Genomic DNA, 22,057 nt, shown 5'->3' with positions numbered 1-22,057 from the left:
TTGAAAACTCTCTTGCTACTTAAATAAATCCATGCCAATTAAATAAAAGCCATTCATACAGCAGGCAGCAATCATCTACTTTCAGCAACAACTTAAATTTTCCCTTTCCAGCAGGAACATCACAGCTGGCTCACAGCATCTGGAAATAGCAAGAGGTAACTTAGTTCTCTTTTGTCTGACCCTGTTCTTGTACAACTGTCAGTCTGCAATGAGCAATGACACAAGGAGTAATTTGCACTAAATGTCCCATAAAGAATGATTCCAAGGCCTCTTCATATTCAATGGTTAGACTCCATCAACAGCAAACACTCCTTGAAAAAGTCTCACCCAGCAAAGATGTATTTTGTCAAGCCAGCATATAGATTTGTCAGTTTTAGCAACCGTAAGTAGAAGCTCAACCTGTTCCAGTTACTGAATTTAGTCAGCAACAATAAAACTCAATCAAATGGACTAGTGACTAACCAAAAATCCAGTCCTCCTACAGAGAAAGGAAATTTCTCCAACAGACAGAAACACATCATCCAGAAAACACACACATTCCATTTAACACACTAAGTGTAAAAAGAAATTGCTTGTCCACTGACAAAGCAAACAAGCTAAGAATTCAGGGAACAGTCTTGGAAAGTATAAAGACAGAAAGAGGAGAAATAGGAAGAGAAGACGCAGAACTATGAAACAAAAAGACAACGTAACAGACAGTGGAGATCTTGCTTTAGCAACTGTATCTACAAGAACAGATTTTGAACAGAGACATTACCTTCATTAGCAAGACATGACTGACAATAAGAGTCACTGCAAGAGCACAACTTTGTTGTATGGTAACTAAGGACAACACTGCTCGTGTGGTACTGACAAGCGAGACAGGAGGCTCAGGACTATATCCATGAGCACCATCTTTAAGTAACACAAATATATAAAATATATTTTTACGTGCAGGCTGTGAAATGAGAGCATTTTTATTGCTTCCAGCTTCCTTCATAAAGATAGCAGCTCAATTAGTAATTGGTAAGTTTTGCAGTCATTTGCTAGCAGAACACAAGACCTTTCTGCAGGAGAATAGGGTCATGCACTTGCCATTTAACAAAAAAAACAAAAGAAAGACATTCCTTTCTCTGGAGTGAAATGCTCTCAGTTCTTTCAGAATCTGGCCCATGCCAAACCAACCACCTGGCCAGCTTGATGGCCTCTACACACTACATAAAATAATAACTTACACATTTACCTAGTTCAACTTCCCTCATTATCACAGAAACTTTTATCTGACATATTTCATTTCTTTTTAAACTACTAGAGAAGCAAGACACACAAAAGTCAAAGCTGATTTGCAACATACAAGCACTATGGGAAGAAATACATTTTAGAAGAACAATGGACAAGTATGAGGGGGTTTTTGTTGTTTAATTATTTAAAATACATTAGGAGACACTTAGTCAATGTTCCGGCTGCCTATTTAATTAAAAATTACAGCACAGACATGGACATAAGGACTACCTATAAATATATCCACCTCAGCAGTCTTGCAAAGAGGAAAATAATGGAGTTTGAAGCCTAACAGAATGTGTGCCTTGAAATGCAAATAAAGGGAATGCCTTAAAAAAACCCCACAAACACAACCAGCAAAAAACCTAGGCAAAACCAAGCAAAACCAACCAACCAAAATCCCAAATCTTAACCCACCCTAAGAAATAAAGAAGCAAGGAATTCAGCTAATTTCAACTGTGGTGATATAAAAAAAAACATTTTGTGAAGCCAGTCCCAAACCATCTGGGGTTCTATCATGCCTTTAGTTCAGATTCTATCAGAAGACTTTTAGGCAGCCACAAAGATTTATTCGTCACTTATTTTGTATTCTCCAAGTGTAAAACTCTTTCTAACCACATCACACCTGGCCATACTAGTATCAATTTTCAAATGCATCAAAATACAGTTAAAAAAATGCAGTGCTAAGCAGAAGTCAAGGCACTGAGAAGAGAGACTGATGCTATAAAGCTGTTCACTAGCATACAAGAGGCACACTGATTTTTTTTTTATGGTGCTTCACAGAAAATGTCATTTTCCTACACCATTTTCTTATTGTGTAAAAATCCACAGCACTGCAAGCTGGTATGAGAAAGTAAAAGCGTTACTCACCTAAATCTTTTTCTAGGCTGTCATATGTAACATCAGCCTTAAAAGGTAAAGTAATGCAAGCACAGTAAACCTGGTAAAGGCATACTGAACAACCTGAGACACTGGAGCCCAAAGAGGCAGCAGCTCACCAGAGCTCTTCTGGCTCTTTGCTTTGCAAGCTGAAAGCAGGAGTCCCAAAGCTCTGGCCAGTTCTCAGGACTGACTTAATATTACCATGAAGCATTAGATTTCTTTCATCATATTGATAAAGATGCCTACATACAACTGCTAAGAAGCACTCCTTTGTTTCACTTCCCTTTGGCTCTCTAGGTAACCATGGCAAAAACAGTCAGGAGAGAAGTAACTTTGTATTTTTGGTTTGGCATTTGCCACCATGGTGTTTACTGTCAGTGTCCATTCCCATGAGACACAGTTTTCTCCAGTTGCAAAGAAAGGCTTTTGCCCTGCAGAACAGGAGAGGAAGCTTTTTTTTGTTTTTAAATGGGAAGCTAATCACAAAAATAAGAAAGATGGCTTGCTGAACTGTTCATTTTACTCTTTTTTAATAATTCATGTCAAACCCTATTCATTTAGCCATATCTAAGATTCCTTTCCAACCTCTGGAAAACAACATCATGCCCTTAAAAATTAGGAGCTTTTCTTGCTTTCTTGCCTCTTTCCAAATGCTCTAGACAGGTGATAGCAACTCATTTTCAAATTTATTAAACTCTGCACAACAAATGAACCTTTTATTCTGAAAGATGCACATCAATATTCCCTAATAAAATCCAACAGGAAGTTTTTGCCGTAAAAAAATAATTCATCAACTTCATTTAATGGCTCAAAGAATATCAGCATTTTTGATGACTTAATTTGAAACTTCAGTTGCTGAACAGTAGTTTTACAGCAACTTCAAGGATTTGGTCAGACAAACTAGTTATAAATTGCACTGCTTAAAATGTGTAGTTACTCAGTTAAAAAGCCTTAGTGTATCTAATCTGAGAAACTGAAAATAATTCTCTGGAACTGGGGTGGGACACACACATACTAGACTGGTTTCTCTCCCTCTTCTAATGCACACTGTGATTTAGTGATCTGAAAATCTTTATGTGTAAGCTTACAGGCTCATTGTAGGCACTGGAGGCAGTGTTTATAGGCCCTAAGGAGAAAGTGAATTTCTGAAGGAATACTTTTGTGTTTTCAGCAGGGTACAAGCTAGGCTGAAGAAACTCAGATTTAAACCTATCATATTAATTTACTTATCTGTGTAGACATTACAGTAGGAAGTTAAGACACTTGCTGAGATTTTCAAAAGCTCTCAAGTGACATAAGGGTCTGAGCCCTATTTTCCAAAGTAAGTAAAATCTCATGCATACAAATAGTCTAGAACAAAGATAAAATAGCAGTGAAAGAACTAATGCAAGATGTCACAGTATATTGTTTAAAACAATTAATGTATTTGTGCAAACTGACTGTAGAGCTACAATTTTCATTAGAAGTTAGTTTTGCCAGAGATGCCAAGGGACTTCTCCAATGCACTACAGTTTGGTCAGTGAGGACACACAGCCTGTTTCCAGTTTCAGACCTGCAGATACAGGAATCCTCAAATCCAGAAAGACTTCTTCTGATTATAATTTCTGTTACTATTAACCTTTCACTGGAAGGGACCTTCATTCTCCTCCCCCAGGAAGACAGAATAAGACAAAGATAAAATGAGTTGGAGGGTAAACAAAACCCTTTTAATCTTTCCTACGCAAGAATTAACAAGCAGGTATGTTTCACTAAATTCCTCCTCTTCTCAATTAATACACTGAAAAAGTCACTGGTACAGATCACATTAGAGTGACTGTTAGCCTTAAACTCAATTACCCAGAAGATCTGCCATCTGCCTACTGGATAAAGGTAAGCTGTAGGAGTTAAAGAAAACAAACTGTCCAAGTCTTCCTGGAACAAAATTCAAGTATCTGATCTGTGTTTGCTTTAAAACAAATACATAATGTTAAAATATCAAAGGCTGTGTAAACACAAAGAATACAAAAGCAGGAAACATTACTATTTCACTTGCAACATCCTAAAATGAAGAACTGAATGTAAGCCATGCAGAGTTCTCCATGTTTGGGTAGCCTACACTTATCAGCTAAGACTACATCTTCCTTTTGGGACTCTCCAGAGGCTGCATTGTTCCCTCTCCTGCCCTTAGCCTTTTCCCAATAATATTGCACCAAGGCAGAAGCAACATCTCACAACTTAATTCCTACTTCCCCATGGCTCTTATTTCCCTGGACTTAACTAGTTGCTATGAGAGCATTAAACCTTTTCAGTTCATGATTTCAGGCACTGCTGCAGCCCACATTGAAGCCTTCTCCCAAACCAGATTTGTTGTATCTGTAAAACATCTACCTCCTCATTTCATATATAAAGTGTTTAGATACACTGTAGCATTGCTCTAACATATAACAATATAAAAATAAAGCTGACTATGTAAACCAATCACATCTCACTCTGCAACATAAACAAAGATCAATTCATGATCTAAAGTGGTAAAAATTAAGACTAAAATAACTCTTTCCTTTTTTAAGAAGTAAAACACTTTAAATTTATCATGTTTTCCATCTCATTGTAATAGTCTTAAAAAAAAAAAAAGGGCTGACCAGAAATCACAAGCATCTTAAATGCTGTTTTCCCAACAGCCATCATGAATATTTTATAAACCACTTTAGTAGAAAGAAGGACTAGTATATAAACATCAACAATAAGGTAAGTTTGCTATCTGTGATCACCAGCAAAAGTATGAGGACTGAGAGAACAAAGACACATTACAGTAGCCAAGTCAATACATCACTTCTTTTCTTGCTATTTCACAATACAGCTTTTTGTATAGCCCTGCATCCACACTGCAATCTCCAAACTTCTCAAGCTTTATTCACGTCTCTGTACCATTTCACAATAACATTTTACCTAGAAGTGTCTCCTGTAAGAGGTGGTCATTTTTAAAAAGAGAGAAGATGTAAAAAGTCTCAGGCTTCTATGCCCTACTATTTTGACTCTCTTGCTAGCTGTGAAGAGGAAGAAAGGAGGAGATAGTCTTGAAACAACTCTTGCACCACAGCACTTTCTTGATAATTTAATATAGTGGCATGAAAATGATCAGTCGCAAAATACAGAACTAGTGCCTAATTTTTGTAAGGCACTATGCCGAGAGGGGAAAAAAGCCATGCCAAGTCGTATAGCCAGCAACCTGTGCTTTCGATCCCCAGTCTGCAGACCCACAGACTGCTTCTAAACAGCCAGCCAGTATCAACAGCAGCAACGCTGTTGGTCAACAAGCTTCAATTCTACATACATGTCCCCCTGGAAAGCTTTAGGGAGTCCAAGAAGAGAACAAGAAAGTTAGTTTTGTGCTATATGAACAGGTCCCCACAATGTATTCTGCAGTTCAGGCATTATGGATTGCTACTGCTTTGCTCTCCAGAGCAACTTGTCTGAAGACACACAGCCAGACAAGCATGCATCCAAGTGCGTAACTGCTACAGCAGCATTAAGCCCTGCTCCCCTAATCCCTTCAAAACTCTTGCACCATAGCTGATGTTTTGAACAATGCACAGAGCCCATCAAGCGTTCCTTACATGGCTTACCCTCAAAATACCACAGGAGTTGCTGAGCAAATGCAGCTAGTGATCCTGTTGCAGAACCAAGAATTTCACAAACTTTTCACATTTGCTCCAAGCACAAAGACAATTTTGGAAAAGAATGTAGGAGAAAGAATTCAGGAGAAAACTTCTGAAAGTGCATTTTAACATTTTTTTAAGTTATCTGAGAAGATAAAAGGTATTACAGTTACAAAAAATCCCAACTGATACTAATTTAAAGAGAGCCATAACTACAGACTGTTTTCACTTGATATGTTAAAGGAATATTCTCTTAAGGAATTCTGCTAAGGGAAGTACTGAATGGTATAACTGGGTAATTTGGTATCTTTCATAACACACTAGAAAATTTAATCTTGCAATTCTTAGGCAAAACTTAATAAGCTAGACTAGAACATCCTATCTAAACCTTGATTCATGAATTTTGAACGAAGTAGCTACACACATTGTTTTGTAGACTTTTCCAGGAATTAAAAAGTGCAAAAAAATCTAAAAAAATTTGTGGTTTAAAAAAAAGTTAATCTTCAAGTTAAAGCAAAACCCTGTTGGCTTTAAAAATTAAATGTCATGTTTTATTACATTATGTTCTATCACATTTTACTCTGTTACTGAGCTGCTTTCATTAACTCTAGCCATAAAAGCCACGCTGTGCTTTTGATTGTACACAGGATTGCATGTATGTGCTAGCAAGGAAGACTCGCAGAGGTAAACAAGGGCAGAAAAGCCTTACAGAATGTTCTGCTATGCAAACGTACTACCTAAAAATAGCTGGCTTTGTGACATTTATGACACTTTTAGTTCAAATCCAAGAAGAACATTTATTCACAGATAGCTGTAACAAAAGGAGAAAACAAACTAGGTATTTTTGACACAAAGTAAGTTTGTGGGCTCCAGCTCTATCAGGAGCTCTGTCATGTTCACCAGTGGTGCTTTTAAGGAAATTACCACCCTCTGTGTAATCTCCATCCTTACATGGATTTTATTATTCCTATAGGAGGAACAGACAGAAGCACAAGTCTGTGCATACTCCTGCTGTTGTAGCATACAACCTAGCAGATGAACTTGTACCTCCAGCATGTTCAACCCTACAGTAATGGCATGAATTCCCCAAGAAGAACGTAGACTGCATTAAACAAATTTATTCTCTTATTTCAATCCTGACTTCACAGTTCCCTTTCTGGAACCGCATACAAATAATTCAATGAGACCTCTTCACACAGGAACTTCAGTCATGTTTCTCCACCTAAGACGAGATTAATTTCTAGGGCTCAGCGCACTGTTAGAGACCTGCTCACCTCCCATCCCAAAACACTTCATTCAAAAGCTCTGTATATGCAGCAGCTGACAAATCACTGACTCTTGCCAGTATTCAATGCTGTACTGGTGGCCTTTAAGACAAGTAAATCCAGTTAGACATCAACAAAAAACAGTCCTAAGAAAGAGATGTCACTTAGTCCTGAAATACGACAAATTCGCAGCCCAGTTGCTCTTTATGTCTCTTCTGCAGCCGGGGAGTGTTGAATGGGCCAAAGCACACAATTAGTGCTAACTAGAAGTTTCAGCAAACAGGAAAAGTAAATGTAAAACCAGCTTCTAGAGCCCTACACCAATGGACAATATTTCTTTCCAGGAACTGAAACATGCCTTTTGGTTTATAATTAGAGAGAGTAATACAGGGAGTAATCTGTGGGGCCCTCTATGCAGAAAATCCCTTCCATTACTGCATGTGAATGCAGGGGACTAGGCTGGACAAACCAAGGGCTCCTTCCAGAACTGTGTCTTAAAGCAAAACAACTGATCATGTATTTTGTGAAAGTTACTAAGTGAAAAGTGTTAGCAACTACAACAGCCTAACACAAGCCTTTTGCCTCCAGAAGCCAGTGGTAATCAGCTAAGAAGTTTTAGTCCTTTGCTACCAAGTAATGCAGACATGAATTTACAAGGAAATGTTCCTCCCTATTGTGCAAGCAGATTTTGGACTGTGCCCCTCCAGAAAGGGAAGGGAAGAGGCAGCATAAGAACTGAAGCACTGCAGAGCAGGTGAAAGAGTCAAAGATGATGTCACTATTTTCCTAATTGCTAGATGTAGAGAGAACAGGCCCAAAACTACCTTGCTCCAACAAGATGCCAGCACACGGTAAATGGTTTAGCTCAGCGTCTTGAAAGCCTCTCATTTTGGTAGGAGCTATCAATGTCCCATTATGTTTTGCATTTGTTTAGAAGAAAAATTACACTGAAATCAAAGATCAAAAGTGCTTTGTAACCTGTTTGGAAAAAAGATGCCTGAAACTATGGAAGGCCTGCACGGAATTTTCCTTCTGTACACAGATGCAGAAGCCAGTTAAACAGATCCTTTGGCTTCAGGAGAGACACAGATGGCTCTACAGCTCATAGAAAGCAACAGAGCAGAAGCTCTTGGGCTGAGCCGAAGCTCTTGGGAGACACCTGCTGCCCACAGAGAGAATTCGTTCTGTTTGTAAACTACATTTAATTGCAGCCAGAATACGCTTCAGATAAAATGGAATGGAGCAGAGTAATTTCTACGTGAGGAACAACTTGGTTAATTACAAATTGACTGGTCATATCAGTAACCTCGTTTTTTAATACCAGCTTTAAGCACCTCTTATCCTGCTGTTTAGGATGAATTTACAGACTGCCACTAACCCAAAGAAGATGCAAACAAAGATTTTTAATTACAGTCCTGGACCCAAGTACGCACTACCTCCTCTGAGGCACACTCAAAGGCTGCAGCTCAGTGCTTGGATTACACAAATTACTGTATTAAGAGATGAGGTGCAGTCCTTGAGGAGCCTTCTAATTCCCCAATCTAATAACAAAAAACCCCCAACACCTCTTACCTAGGGAACTACAGAGCACTAAAAAAATACCAGTTCAGCAACAGATTTCATTTTAGAGAACCAAAGTGAACATCATGACTGTTTTGTGATGGGTTTACATTACCACAACATAAGCCCAGTAACCTGTCAGGATTTAACAGTGGATACTTAAAAAACAAAGACTATTTTGACACCCTTCTTCAGGTTATTTTTAACAAAGTCACAACCTCCAGGAACGTTTCAGATAGCAATTAGGCAGACATATTTGTCTGAGTACTGCTGCCTTTAGAGGCCTGGCACAAGCACTGTATATTTAATTTTTAATTAACTCTCAATCCTGCAAATATTAATTTTTCATTCTATTTATCAACTTCATCTAACTCTATTCAGACAATTAAACCATAAGTCCGGAAACCTACAGAAAGGCTCATTAAGCATCTGCTGAACATTAAGGAAGGCTTCTAATTCTGAACCAGGTTTTATTCTCTCTCAACTTTTTGACTTTTCAACCTCCTTTCAGTTAGCAATTGAGTCACTTTGTGAAAGCAATAGCATACACATTTCCTGAAAACGTAACAGACATTAAATTGAAGGCTGTAGAAGTGACCAAGGAAGACATTGTACCTGAACAGAATGAAACCAAGTGACTCAACAGCTGCCCGCCTCACGTCATCATTCACATCACTCACCTACAAAAGGGGAAACAGGACATTCAGAATACAGGTAAAACACTTGAGGACTCTGCAACATTTCAGGCCAGGTGTCAGACACACAAGTTAATCAAGAAGACAGGATTAGAGACAAAGTTATAATGTTCAGCCTTAGCTGAAACGGCCTCACCCTTGTTCATACACTGTGACACCAAGCCTAAGAGCAGAGCTCATCTCTTACAGCTTAAGTTGTTTTTTCCCCAGCCCATCATTACACAGACTATTTACTGCAAACCTGTTACCAACCACTTAAAGATCATGTTCTGTTTTTTAATAGGTTCCTTTTTTATGATACCAGGTTGAATATTCTCTTGCTGAAAGTCTACTTATCCTAATGTCAGAAGACCCTGTTATTTCTACTCATAGTATTAAGGACAGCTTTCAACACTTCACAGTCTCTGATTTGGACAAGAACATTAACATTACAGACACAAAGCCTGTCAAAGTGATGTGTTTACTCTCCGCAAATGTCTTGCTCTGTGCCCACAGTACTTACAGCCACATGCAGTAGGCGTCTGATAGCCTTGTTGTTCCCTGAGCCACAATATGCCATAGCAACAGTGTACATGCCAGAACGACGGAGAATTGGATCCTGGAAGAGAAAGCATCAGTATTTAACATCCATCCAAACAGGGACTCAGTAATTCTGACTTTAAATCTGTTCCACTCTTGGGACTGGAATCTGCAACAGGTAGCCTCGCTGCTTAATTGTTTATTAGGGATGAGAAACAGGACAATAACCAAAGCAGGGTGGTCATTACCAATTTCAGAGGGACAGAAAGTTGCTGTGCCACAGGCTGCCAAAGAGTGTCTAGCAGATGTGTCATCCTGCTTCTTACTCACTATCTGCTATTGACCACTACTAGATCCTTAAGAATGAACCATCTACAGCAAGCCTCATCTGTTTTTAACCATTACACCCTGTTCTGCTCCTTGTTGCTGCTCACAGCTATGGAGACTGAGTATGAGGCTAAAGAAATACACAACTAAGCACTGTTGTTCTTGTATTTTTGATCAGAGTAAAGCAACCTGTGAAACTGCTCCACTTCAGACCTATGTAAGAACTTCCCTGGTTCAAAAGAGCCAAGCCACCGCAGCTGGAGATTTCACAAAGGACAGGAAGGCCACCCATGTTAACAAAAGGGCCAAGGATTAAGTCACAGTTAAACTTACCTTATCTCTGCAGAGACTCTCAATGAGAGCATCTGCCTCCTCCATCCTCCCATACATGACCAGAGCAATTCCAACTGCAAGACCTCGCAAAATCTTTTCATGTTGGGTCTCCTGTGCGTAGCCAACCATATCCTCGATAGCCTGAGCGTTTTTAGATCCTAACATAACCAATCCCAGTGCCAGGCCAGCTGCCTCACCTGCACAGCATAAAAAAGCAAAAAATATCAAGCAAACTCTGTTCCCAAAAGCAGTAAACATTATATCTAGAGAATAGATATAGATGTAGGCCAACAGACCACTACATCCAGCAACCGCAGTATTCATGGCCAAATGCGCTTGTAATGATAACCTACCAGCCACAACTCAGTGCTCTTCCCTACCAAGTTCAATTTTCTCTTTCTTGGGCCAAGAGCTGCTGAAATAATTTTCCTGTGAACCCCTGCCAACGCAGCAATAGCCCCACAAGCTTCTCCAAGCCTATCTCTGAGCCAAAAAGGGCACATGGCTCTAGAGATCAACCACACTAAATAAAAAGCATATGACAAAGGAAATAATAGAGCAAAATAAGGGACTGTTTAAAGACCTAGCATGTCTTATCAATATTTGGCATAGTGCCACAGCCCAGTCCTGACAGGACCTCTGAATGTTACTGCCACATAACTAAAGAACCATGCTGACCAGGAAAAGGTCAGTATATAAAATGCAGCTAAGGCAATCTAGAAGCAATCCATGCTGCTAACAGAAAACCTGAAAAAAAACCCAACCCCAGATGCCTGATAAGGCCTCAGATGGTTATTTGCTTTGAAAGCAGAACATTACCTGTCACTGCATCATCCTGGTATAGATTTGTTTTCAGCAAATCGTACACATCTTGACGTGCTGTCCCCATGGCAGCCAGACCCAAACCCAGGCTGCCACCATGTCGGACAATCTAGAAAATCATATGCAAGTTCAGTCATCATAAAACAGGGAACAATATGACTTCAGCTGAAGTAGTCATCTTTCCATCAGTGTAAAGCTGCAAACATTTAGCCCCAAACGACCCAAAATGGTGTCTTGACCTGTTAGAAATACCACTTTCACTGTCTCAGGCAGTAACTCTGATGAAAGGGCAGAAAATAGAATAGAAACGGCACTTCAAAAGGCCATAAACAATGAGTATCAGAAGCTTTACACATAGCAGAAGAGACTTCGTAGTATCTTTAAGGTCTTTTTCCCCACCAAGTGATTTAGGTAAAATCATAAATCTGTGCCATGTGAAAAAATTGCTGTCTAGTAATAGCTTTTGAATAGAAAGGTAAATCAGTACCCACTTAAACAGTTACATCCTCTTTTGTTCTAAGAACGGACACAGGAAAGGCAGCACATTTCCATTAAGACGAATGGGATCCGTTCACAGATTTTTTTAAAGTACTCTGAAATTCCCCAAAGACAACATGCTGGGAAAACACATTACTCTATTCATAACTTAAAAAGAGATATTTCATAGACATCTACAAACTGTAAGTGGTGAAGTAAAACACTGCTTTCTGTAGAAGATGCATTAAACCTACAGGGCAGCAGAAGCATTTTGGGGCTTATTCCTTTGACAGCTAAGCTGTAAGCAGTAGCAGTGCCTGAATACTGCAAGTCCACTAGCAAAACAAAGTAGACACACAATTAGTAAGAAAGATGAAGCTGTCAGATATATAAGAATTTCCTAAAAATCTTACCTAAACCTTGAGCAATAGGTTGTTAAAACCAAACTTTATATTTCAGGCCCACAGGAGGTCTAAGTATCACATCACTGCCACGGTCCTAGTTACCTCTAACTGCCACTTCTAAACCAGCTAGCACTCTTCTGGATATTCCCAACAAAGGTTCATTACTGAACCCAGTACGTACATCGTTACTAGCATTCTTCAGCTGGTTCAGCAAGTAGTCAATGATGTCCCCACCATGGTTAGCATGAATGAGACCCAAGGCATAGAGACCTCCGCCTTCTTGGTAAGCTGACCCTGGAGAGGTGTCCTTGGGTAGGTATGTTGCCATCAGCTGTAATGCTTCTTTCTCATGACCCTGTACGTCCAGAAGCCAGCAGGAAGGGAAGACAATGGCAAGTGAAAGGTGAAAAAACAGTGGATGCAAACACTTCACGATAATATTTAAACACATCAGGAGAAAACACGTTACAGCCATTACATTCTCCACAAAAATCAGCTTTTCAGTGCTGCACAATCAGCAAAGAATCCTTCTGTACTCGGGTTTTATTAACTACAGTACCTGAGTATTCATCAATCACTTGGTCACTGATCTAAACCAGGACAAATTTGGCATGGAGCTACACCAATTCATTCACTAGAGCACTTTAATAAGGGTTGAGGCACACAAAACAATTACAAAGACTTCTTGTTATTTCAAAACAGCTTTAAATATACACTCCCTGTGAATGAATTTGAAGAAAATGACCACTACTTAGGTCATCATTCAAACTTACTGAAACTTACCACAGTAAGGACTTTGGTACTGTCCCAAAACCACTTAAGAAATATACACCTGCAATTTTAATAGCTAGAAACTACTGACTCTGTTCAACTCACAAAGGAAGAGAAGAGCTAGGAAGAAGACTTTCTCTTTGAGCCATGTTATCCTACCACCTTTTTAGTGCTTAGAAAAATGTGCCATAAACTACACCAGATATCAGACAAGATGGACTTTAGATAAAGCATAGCTTTTCCTTAGTGCAAAGACACAAACTATGTTACAGCTGTGCCTTGTGATAAGCTAGGTAAAGTGGAGGGCAGGCATCATTCAGAATGCCCATCTCAATGTTTTCAGTGTTCACAAGTCAAGCATTTACACTGAACAGAGGGAAACTAATGTAACATTACCTTGTGTATAACACCCAAGCTGGCAGTAGCAGTAAACTTAGCCCAGTTAGTGGCCCTGGCCAGCCACTCCAAATTGTCTCTGGAAGACAAACAGAGAAAGGTTATGCAAAGTCCTTCATACAGTCCATTCCTCATCTTGCAAGCAGGCTTTCACTAAAGACTGCTTTCAAACCAGAAAGTATCTCCAGAAGACAAGAACAGTAACCACATTTCCACTTTATACCTCTCTCCCCTTCATCAGCCCTGACTTCTGGCTGGTCATTGTCAAGCTTCTAGATACTAGCGATCTCAGTGAAAGGTGGAGAACAACTGCTCAGTATGCAGCCCATCAACTCTCTTGAGAGAAACTCTTAGCAGTTTCTGGAGCTTTCCTCAAATCCCTGGTAAGGTCAGCCCTGACATTTCCCTTCCAAGAGTCATTCAGCATGGTCAGTCTCTACCAAAACAGATACATAATCTCAGAAATTCTTCAACTAGTAAACAAAGAGAACAGAAATTCCAGATCTCCACCCTCCAAACTGCTCATATGGTTAGCAGTCAAATAAAGCCAGTTTGTGAGGACAGAGAAAAGCAAACAATTCCAGCTTCTTCCCTCCACCTCCACATTAGTTTTCAGACCATTTGTGTATTCTTCTCTGAGCCCATCAGAGTTCAGCATCCACCCTTTGGTAAGTATCAAGCTAGGTAGGGCAACAATGTTGTTCAAACACCTCTAAATGACATCAGAGCTTCCTTGCCATAGATTTACCTAAGGAACTGGTCACTGGTTGTACCACAATGCATAAAGGAGTTTGCTATAACCGTTGCTGTATGACACACGGAATTCCGCACTGCATCCTGAAAGAACAAAAACAATTAGTATCAGTCAGCAAAAGATATGCCCTAGGTCACTTAACATGCTTGCCAGTACACTAGAAAAATGGAGTGTAATTACGCTCAATTTAACTGGCAATTTCCTTTTAATCACAGTTAATAGATTGTTAATATATTCTAATATATCCTCAACCCATCTTTCCAGTGCAAACCAATCCTTTCTATGAGTATCTGTCAGAGATGTGATTACTTCAATTGTAGCTTAACTGGAGAAACCCTGCTTCTGGTTCCCAGAACTGAGCACTGCAATGTGTGCTGCTGACATTTTCAAGCCATTCCTGGAACACTATGCAGGATCACTCCCAAGCACTTAACCAGCAGATGGAAAAAATTTTCCGATACATTTGAAGTACCTCCTGAAATAGATGAACCTGCTGACAAGCATCCCCTACCATTTTTGCTGATGACATGTGTTTCATTTCACAAATAAACAACTTCTCCTACTGTTTCTAATAATCATTTAGCTTAAGAGAGTCTAATTTACCTGTAAGTTTTCATTTGCCCACCCTTGAGTAACACCTTCCAAAACAAAACCAGTTACTCAATTCACTAGCACTGCCTACATTACAGTATCTGATTGGTTTTGTCTTCAATGTGGAAATACTAGTCTCTGAGCACATATCAGGATTTCTTTAGCCAAGCTGAAGGTGTGGTCTCACATAACACCTCAATCAAAGTACCAACATACTGTAACCTACACTCCTGGCTAACTCCCTCCCCTATCAGCAGCATTTGCAATGTATCAGTCATGGACCTAAGAGGGTGAGTTCGCCCATCTTACTGACCAGATGAAAAACAAACCCACCAAAAAAAAGTGGGGAGAAAAGGATTAGTTTCTATAACCAATCGGAAAAAGAAAAAAAATCAGCACACTAATAGCAGCCTGTCATTAGGTCATACTAGCTGTAATTTGAAACAATCTGATTATATGGCCTTGTTTGAGCACAATCAGCTCTTCTTCAGCCTCACAGGTTCAAGTTTTAGATGTTAATTTATCACGACTAAACCACAGATTTGTATCCTCAAAACCCAGGGAGACCTGCTAAAACATAAGATGATGTAAAATAACAGCAACATGGTCAAAACAAACACAGAATGAATCAGATGAATCCAAGACAACCATATCTAGCAAAGCCTCTTACCTTTGTGTTTTTGAGGATCATGAGGTCTGTATTGTTGTTTCGTATTAAAAACTGCAGATGTAACTCAATGGCCATTTCCCCACTTAAAATTTTAATCATTTTTGAGATCTGGTCCTTAGGCTCTGGGTTCTTCACATACAAGCAAAAAGAAGAAAAAACATGAGAACTCAACTACAGCTCTGTTAAAATACAGTTCATGAGAAGCCACTCTGGTATGTTCCCATCACCATATTCCAAATCTATCAGGTTTTAGGACTAAAAGGACGTTGTTTCTGCCCTTGCTGCACAAGCCCAAACCTCCCAGATAATCAAGTGCCTTTGTGCACAACAGTACAGGTGGGAGAAGAGACTCGGAAAAGAAATGTATTCTTTCATTGAAAGCAAAAAAATACGAGTGACATGTGATGTGCTGCAAGCTGCTGTTTGGCCTTACAGATACAAGGAGTCTCCTGCAAGAGGCAACCACTTTTATAAATGTGAACCTGTATCTCTCTGGAAGTTTTGATGGAGAGGACCACAGAGCCACAACACTTTGCACGACCCTGCTCTATTTAGAACAATGGCTAGTAGAACTACGAATCTCTGATACATTCATCTTCCAGAGCTCTTTGAGAAAGCCTCCTTCTTCCTCACAATGGAACAGTCTCCACAGATTAAGTTCCAACTGAAGTCCTTTCTGAGCAGGATGAAAAGTACACTGCACCTCTTTGTAACTGAAATTGTTAGCTGATCAGAGACCAGCCAAGTATGAGTAGTTCAGCCCTTAAACTAATCCCCTCAATTATTTCTTTGTAGTCAGCATTCTGAATTGTGGAAGATTAAGCTCAAGAATATTTCTGGCCGCACAGATCATTTTTATGTACTTGTTCCCTGGCACAGTCAGCAATGCCAATGCAGCAGAAACTGATTCAAGACACCTGTCCTGCACAAACACACTGTTTACAGGTTCCTTGATGGGGCAAGTAACTCAAACCCTTTTGTTTTCCTTGCGGAATATAATTTCAAGAAAACACTTCTGTTTGCCCTTGATTAATTTTTAAGTGATCTGCAAGAATCTCTCAAAGATTCCCAAGTCTAGCTTGCAAACATGCACCATGGGGAAAGAGAAAGAAAACCTGTCTTGGGTTTTACTTTCCCCTCTCGTAGCATTTCCCGTCCTCAGCATTAGAAGTGTCAGAATTGCATCAGCTATTCTACATGTTGAAATGCAATTGTATGTGCATGTTAGAAGTGAACTCACTTTCTTCAATACTTGGGAAAAGAAACTAAACAAAAAAATTCTAACCAGATGGCCCAGCAACACAGCCACCATGCTAGTCAGAGGTAACAATTTCCTCCTTCAAGCAAAAGAAACTACTTATGTCAGCATGCCCTCCTGCCACTCCTGCAGAACAGCATCAGTTCTATCCAGCCAGAACTACAGCTGCATTTCAGAAGAAGGAATAAAAACCCATCAAGCTAATTCATCAGCTAAGGTTCTCAGCAGCAGTCAAATTTCAGGCCCTTTCTTCTGGAATGAGTTAATGATCTCAGTATCAACAAAAAGCAAGCACATGAGCCAGACCCTTCTGTCCCCTTTTTTGGGGCTCAGTCATTCCCAACAAAATCTACCCACTTCCCACTCGTCCCCAACTTTCAGTATCTGAACTATGAGACTTTCAGACTGTCAGGTATTTGGTCCTCACAGATCATCTGTCACCCTGTCTCCAAGCAAGACAGAAGTGGAATTCCATTCTTCATTAGTCAAACCAATTATCAACCCCAGAGATGCAAAGAGAACACCTAAGAAAAACTATGCAAGACATTTTTGGAAAAGGCACTCACAATTTCTGCAGACTTCCCGGCACAAGTGCTTCCTTGTTTGTCTTCTGCTTCCATAGCATCACTGAAATAAAATAAAAATGAAAAATGCAACCCAATTCATCACTCATAACTAGTCAAGCACTGTAATTATGGCTGAACACTGTCCTGAAATAGTAGCCTGGGATTTGGAGATGATGACTGCAAACAGGACTTTGACAGGAGAAGGGCTGACAATCTGGAGGTCACTGCTGAGAAGCAAACATCTCCCCAATTCAGTTTTCAGCGAGTTTGAAGACAAAGGCCCAGAAAATCCCACCCTCTTATTCTGTCTATAGAGACAACAAAAATAGAGATGGTTGTAGGGAATGAACAGGCAGAGACAGGTGAGAAAACAAGGTCAACAAACAAGGCAGCAAGGATAATTACATCCTCACCCGGAAGCCCTGAGCTCATCACTATTAGGATGAATGCTAGAGTGTTGAAATGGAAATTAAACATCTTAAGCTGTTGTTAGCACCTTGTCCTAATGCTTTGCAGGCTGACTTACAAATTATTCTGCGCCCTTCCTTTTATTTCACTGGGAAAGAAGAGAAGAGAATGCCTGCTATGCCCGTATCACTGATTCAAAAGCATTTAGACCCAGTTCCTCATAGCCTTGATGTAGGCACACATCACACACTATGCACTAAAGATAGTGCAGGGATCAGGTTGTGTACAGACATGACACTCTCATGATAAAAGAGCAGATGGAGCACAAACTTTTCACGCTGTCCCCCAGCTGGGCAGCAGCCTTAGCATGGATCAGCCAATCCTCTAAAAACTGAGGTTTAAAACAAAACTATGTCAATTACCTGTAAGCCATCAAAAGAAAAAATAAAGAAGATGGAATGGTTAGTGCAATCTTTGGTTTTCTTAACAGCAGCTTCCTGCAGCTAAGATCCAATGACACTGACCACCGAATAAGTTTGAAATGTCACAACTTTAACAAAACTCAGACTAGATTTGAACTAGCTCTTTTCAACTGCAAGTACAAAAGGGTTTGTAACACTCCAGTATCATCTGTGCTCACTCTTCCCACAAGGTAGCAGACCACAAGCTATGATGTGAAACTAAACTTGTGCATACTTACAATGAGCTTTTTGCTTGAACTCTCCCCTTCCTTAGCTTTACATGCTGCTGCAAAGACCACACAACATCAGAGTGTTCCCAAGCAATTCACACTATGGCTTAATGAATTACTGGTCATTAGCTGAGTGGCAGTAACTGCACCATGCTTACCTCAACCACAAAGGAAAATGAATTCCTTCAAGGAGCAGTGGATTCTGGTAATATACAACTTTGCCCTGAGCAAATAGCATGTCTTGTCTATTACCCTGCTTAAATGAAGGGGAGTAACTCTTGCTTGTAATGGGCAGCCATACACAGAACAGGAGGCTCCATCAGAGCAGGACTGTAACCGAACCATTACACCTCTTCTCAAGCCAGTCTCCCCACCTGTCCTTCTCCAATCCAGGGACAGTGCCGGTGTTGGTGGATCCAGGCACGGAGGCAATAGGAGTGCCAACCGTGCGGAGATTCTGGATCACAGAAGACAAGAACTGCTGGCTGGCACTTTCGTACAGATCAAAGCAAATTTGATACGCCATGAGAAGGTTATCTTCCTTCACCAGTTTTTCTAAGATGTCACTCACAGCCTGTGGGTCATCTAGGAATATCAGGCACTGAGTGGGAGGAAGGAAAGAAGAAGAAAAAAAAAATAAAATCAGAAGACATTATGTACTTCAGAATGAAAAAGCAACACTACCCGAGGCCACATTCCATTTTCCCCATTCCCTCACCTGCTGTTTTCACAGAACACCCCGTCAAAGAAAGAAAAATTCTCTGTCTCTCATAGGAGATAGAAATCTTTGAACACTTTTCACAGGTCAGTTTAAAAACGAGACCAAGTGTTACAAATTCAAGACACACCATTCAAGCCTTCCTATTTCTGCAGCTTTATCTGTGGAAACTGACAATGTTGTCCCACTAAACACAAAAATTTCCAAATGACATTAAAGAAGCATCAGTCATTTTGTAGGGACATCTCAGCTAAAATGGAACAAGCATAACACTCCTGAGTCACATGTGCATGGCATACCAAGACTGGCAAAGGCTGAGAACATTTGAGTAACTTCATAACTGGTTGTCTAAACACTTTCAGACAATGACTTACTAAAAAACAAAGCTCTGTAAATGTTCTTTGGAGGAATAAATAAAACTCCAAGCTGTGAACCTACCATCTGATATTCCCTACATAGGCTTGAAATATTGTCAGCTGCCTGCATCCCCAAACTGCCTTGGAACATGTTTCTCTATAAATTGACCAAACGTTTGCATCTCTTTCACATTAATCTCACTTTGATATGTATTTGAAGCACACAACCAGGTAAAGACATTTAACTGAATGAAAAATAGAGATCAGCTTGATGTCAAGTCAAATACTTCTAAAGAAGAGTAACTTTTGATTGATCTTTAAACATCACTCCAAGAAGTTTACCTGGCACACGTTGATGAAGTCTGGTTTCTCCAGATTCATGTAGATTTTAACTAGAACTCTCAAGACTTTATTACGGAACTGTTTATTCTGCATCAAAGACATACAGAGCTTCAAGCTGTAGGCTAGCATCCCAGGAACATCGTTCTGAAATAAAATTCAGGGATATCAAGTCTGGGTTTTGACTGACAAGCAGGATTTAGAAATTAAAATAAAGCTACCTCCTTTCATTTTAAAAAGCAGAGCAAAAGACACGCACATATAAGCCTTCACAGTTTCCATTCCCATTCTCAGAAGAGCTCATATGCAGGTATATCACAGTTTAAAGAAATACTACCAAAAATGTACAGGACCAATACTTAATTCAGTAGATAAAACATGCAAAAGATTCATTTAAAAGTTCAATCCCTATTTCCCCTTCTTCATGTTTCTTGTTTGAATAATCATTCTTGGATGCAGTGAAATTCACTGCACTAACATTAAATGTCAGCAAAACAAACCATGCACCAAGAAAAGATCCCCAACACACCTATTTCTTGCTAGAGACTGAGAAACAGATTTGGTTACTAGACTTCAGAAACGTAATTTGAAATGAGGGATTTATAATGGCCAATTAAGTTAGCAAATGCATAGGACAGCAAACAGAACAAAGCAAGATGGATGCCTTATGATTATCATTTCCATATACAGAAAAAGGAGACATCCAAAAATACAGGAAAGCTGTAAACCAAAAAGTGATGAAATTTAAAGGATTTAAACCATGCGTCTGGCATATGATTGAGATACTGCAGCAAAACAACACTACATACAATCGCCGAGCTGCTGCACACGACTACAGGCATGCTTCTCTTACTGCCATTACTAGGTGACATGACTTACCTTAAACCCTCAGCGAAAGATGTTAAAGCCAGACTGTACTGCCTGGCAGTCAGAGCAGGCTGAGGCTGCACACAGCCACTTACTGAAAATTAGAGCAGCTCACCCAGTTACTGGATTTTTTTGTTTTGCCTGCCATAAAAAAAAAAACACCCAACACTTGCCTAGCCCTAAGGATCTCTTCCCCCAGTGAATTACAGCAGATGACAGGCACAACAACATAAAAGAGCTGTTGTTACATTACACCAGACCTAAGGTCTGCCTAGGCCACTATCATATCTCTGCTAGTAGCTGACAGAATACCTTAAGAAGTGGGCACACAACCCAGCTTCCTGGGAATATTCTCCCAGCAACTTGCAGCTCAGGGATGTCTTAAAGGTAGGGGTGTTTCTATACTTGATAGCCCCAAATGGCTCTGCCTTCCATGAACATGTTTCATGTTTTATTCTGTTCATACAAAACAGGACAAGTTCCACAGCAACATGGATCTCGCACTTCACTTCTGGATCCATACCTGGAAGACTAGCTACATGCACCTCCTGCCTCTTGCACATACCGATTCAAGGATGGTTTTCTCAAAGATGTCCAGCCTGCGTGTCTCTAGAGCAATGCCAATGGCCTGCTTGTACTTGTGGTCATCCAAGCACCGCTGGAACATTTTGTTCACTATCCCTTCTAGCCTTCCGTCGACAGGTTTCTTCTCCCCTTCTGGCAGCTCCGCGTTCTCCACACACTGCTTGGTATAGTGGTCGACACATTTTGCTGAAAAGATATTGAACAAATATAGGAGGGGAAAGGTCAAGTTTCTAGATGTTTGCATTTTTTTACAGATGAAGAGACCAGTATGTGCATACATACATTCTACCAGCAAATACAGCATATGGGAAACTACACAGATGTGAGGCACAAGAACTATTTGTGTAGTCATATATAGATGGTAGTGGAAGATACTTATATTCTCTCCTAACAAACTTTGATTTAACACTGAAACCAAGTAGATATTTTTTAAATGGGACCAAGGACATGATCTTTGTTCAAGTGGCACAATATTTTAAATAAATGAGGAAACAGCAGTAGGAGACTTCCTAGCTCCACTGTAAGTACTAGCTAGGGAGACTGACAGCCAGTCCTGGTCCATCATATCCTGTACAACATAAGTGCTACCAGCGGATGAGACTTTTAAAAGACATTCAAATTATACATGCATTCAACATCTGACTTGCTATCTTGTTAGGGGTGGATAAAAAAAATTGTACCCCTCAGTCAGGTGTGCAGCCACACTTATTAGCCAATTATTTCCAAAGTTATGCTTAAATTGATAATAACATTAGCACACAAATGAGAGAAAGGACAATAAACCACCAAAGCAATCTTCCTATTAGGAACTCACAATAGAATAAGGGTTAAGAATAGGAAAAAAATGACAACACCTAAGTCAGTTCCATTACAGAATCCCAAAGCAGGAAAAAGAAAGCACAAATAAA

At 39.9% G+C, this 22,057-nt stretch overlaps 1 protein-coding gene across 2 annotated transcripts in view; it reads right to left on the bottom strand.

Annotated features, from left to right (window-relative positions):
* The window catches only part of PSMD1 (proteasome 26S subunit, non-ATPase 1), a 75,749-nt gene that overhangs the window by 49,323 nt on the left and 4,369 nt on the right, over positions 1–22,057 (bottom strand). For both annotated transcript variants that reach the window (XM_074834064.1, XM_074834065.1), the window contains exons 5-16: positions 21,130–21,335; positions 19,701–19,844; positions 18,659–18,885; positions 17,186–17,246; positions 15,362–15,490; positions 14,095–14,183; positions 13,347–13,425; positions 12,361–12,534; positions 11,296–11,407; positions 10,477–10,673; positions 9,800–9,895; positions 9,218–9,282 (exon numbers count right to left, since the gene is read on the bottom strand). In XM_074834064.1, coding sequence (XP_074690165.1) covers positions 9,218–9,282; positions 9,800–9,895; positions 10,477–10,673; positions 11,296–11,407; positions 12,361–12,534; positions 13,347–13,425; positions 14,095–14,183; positions 15,362–15,490; positions 17,186–17,246; positions 18,659–18,885; positions 19,701–19,844; positions 21,130–21,335 — 1,579 coding nt within the window. The remainder of the gene's footprint in view (positions 1–9,217; positions 9,283–9,799; positions 9,896–10,476; positions 10,674–11,295; positions 11,408–12,360; positions 12,535–13,346; positions 13,426–14,094; positions 14,184–15,361; positions 15,491–17,185; positions 17,247–18,658; positions 18,886–19,700; positions 19,845–21,129; positions 21,336–22,057) is intronic.

This window comes from Strix aluco, chromosome 9 (assembly GCF_031877795.1).
Source record: "Strix aluco isolate bStrAlu1 chromosome 9, bStrAlu1.hap1, whole genome shotgun sequence".
NCBI classification, from domain to species: Eukaryota; Metazoa; Chordata; class Aves; order Strigiformes; family Strigidae; genus Strix; species Strix aluco.
Note: the sequence above shows the minus strand (reverse complement) of the source record. Positions and strands in the feature narration are given on the sequence as shown.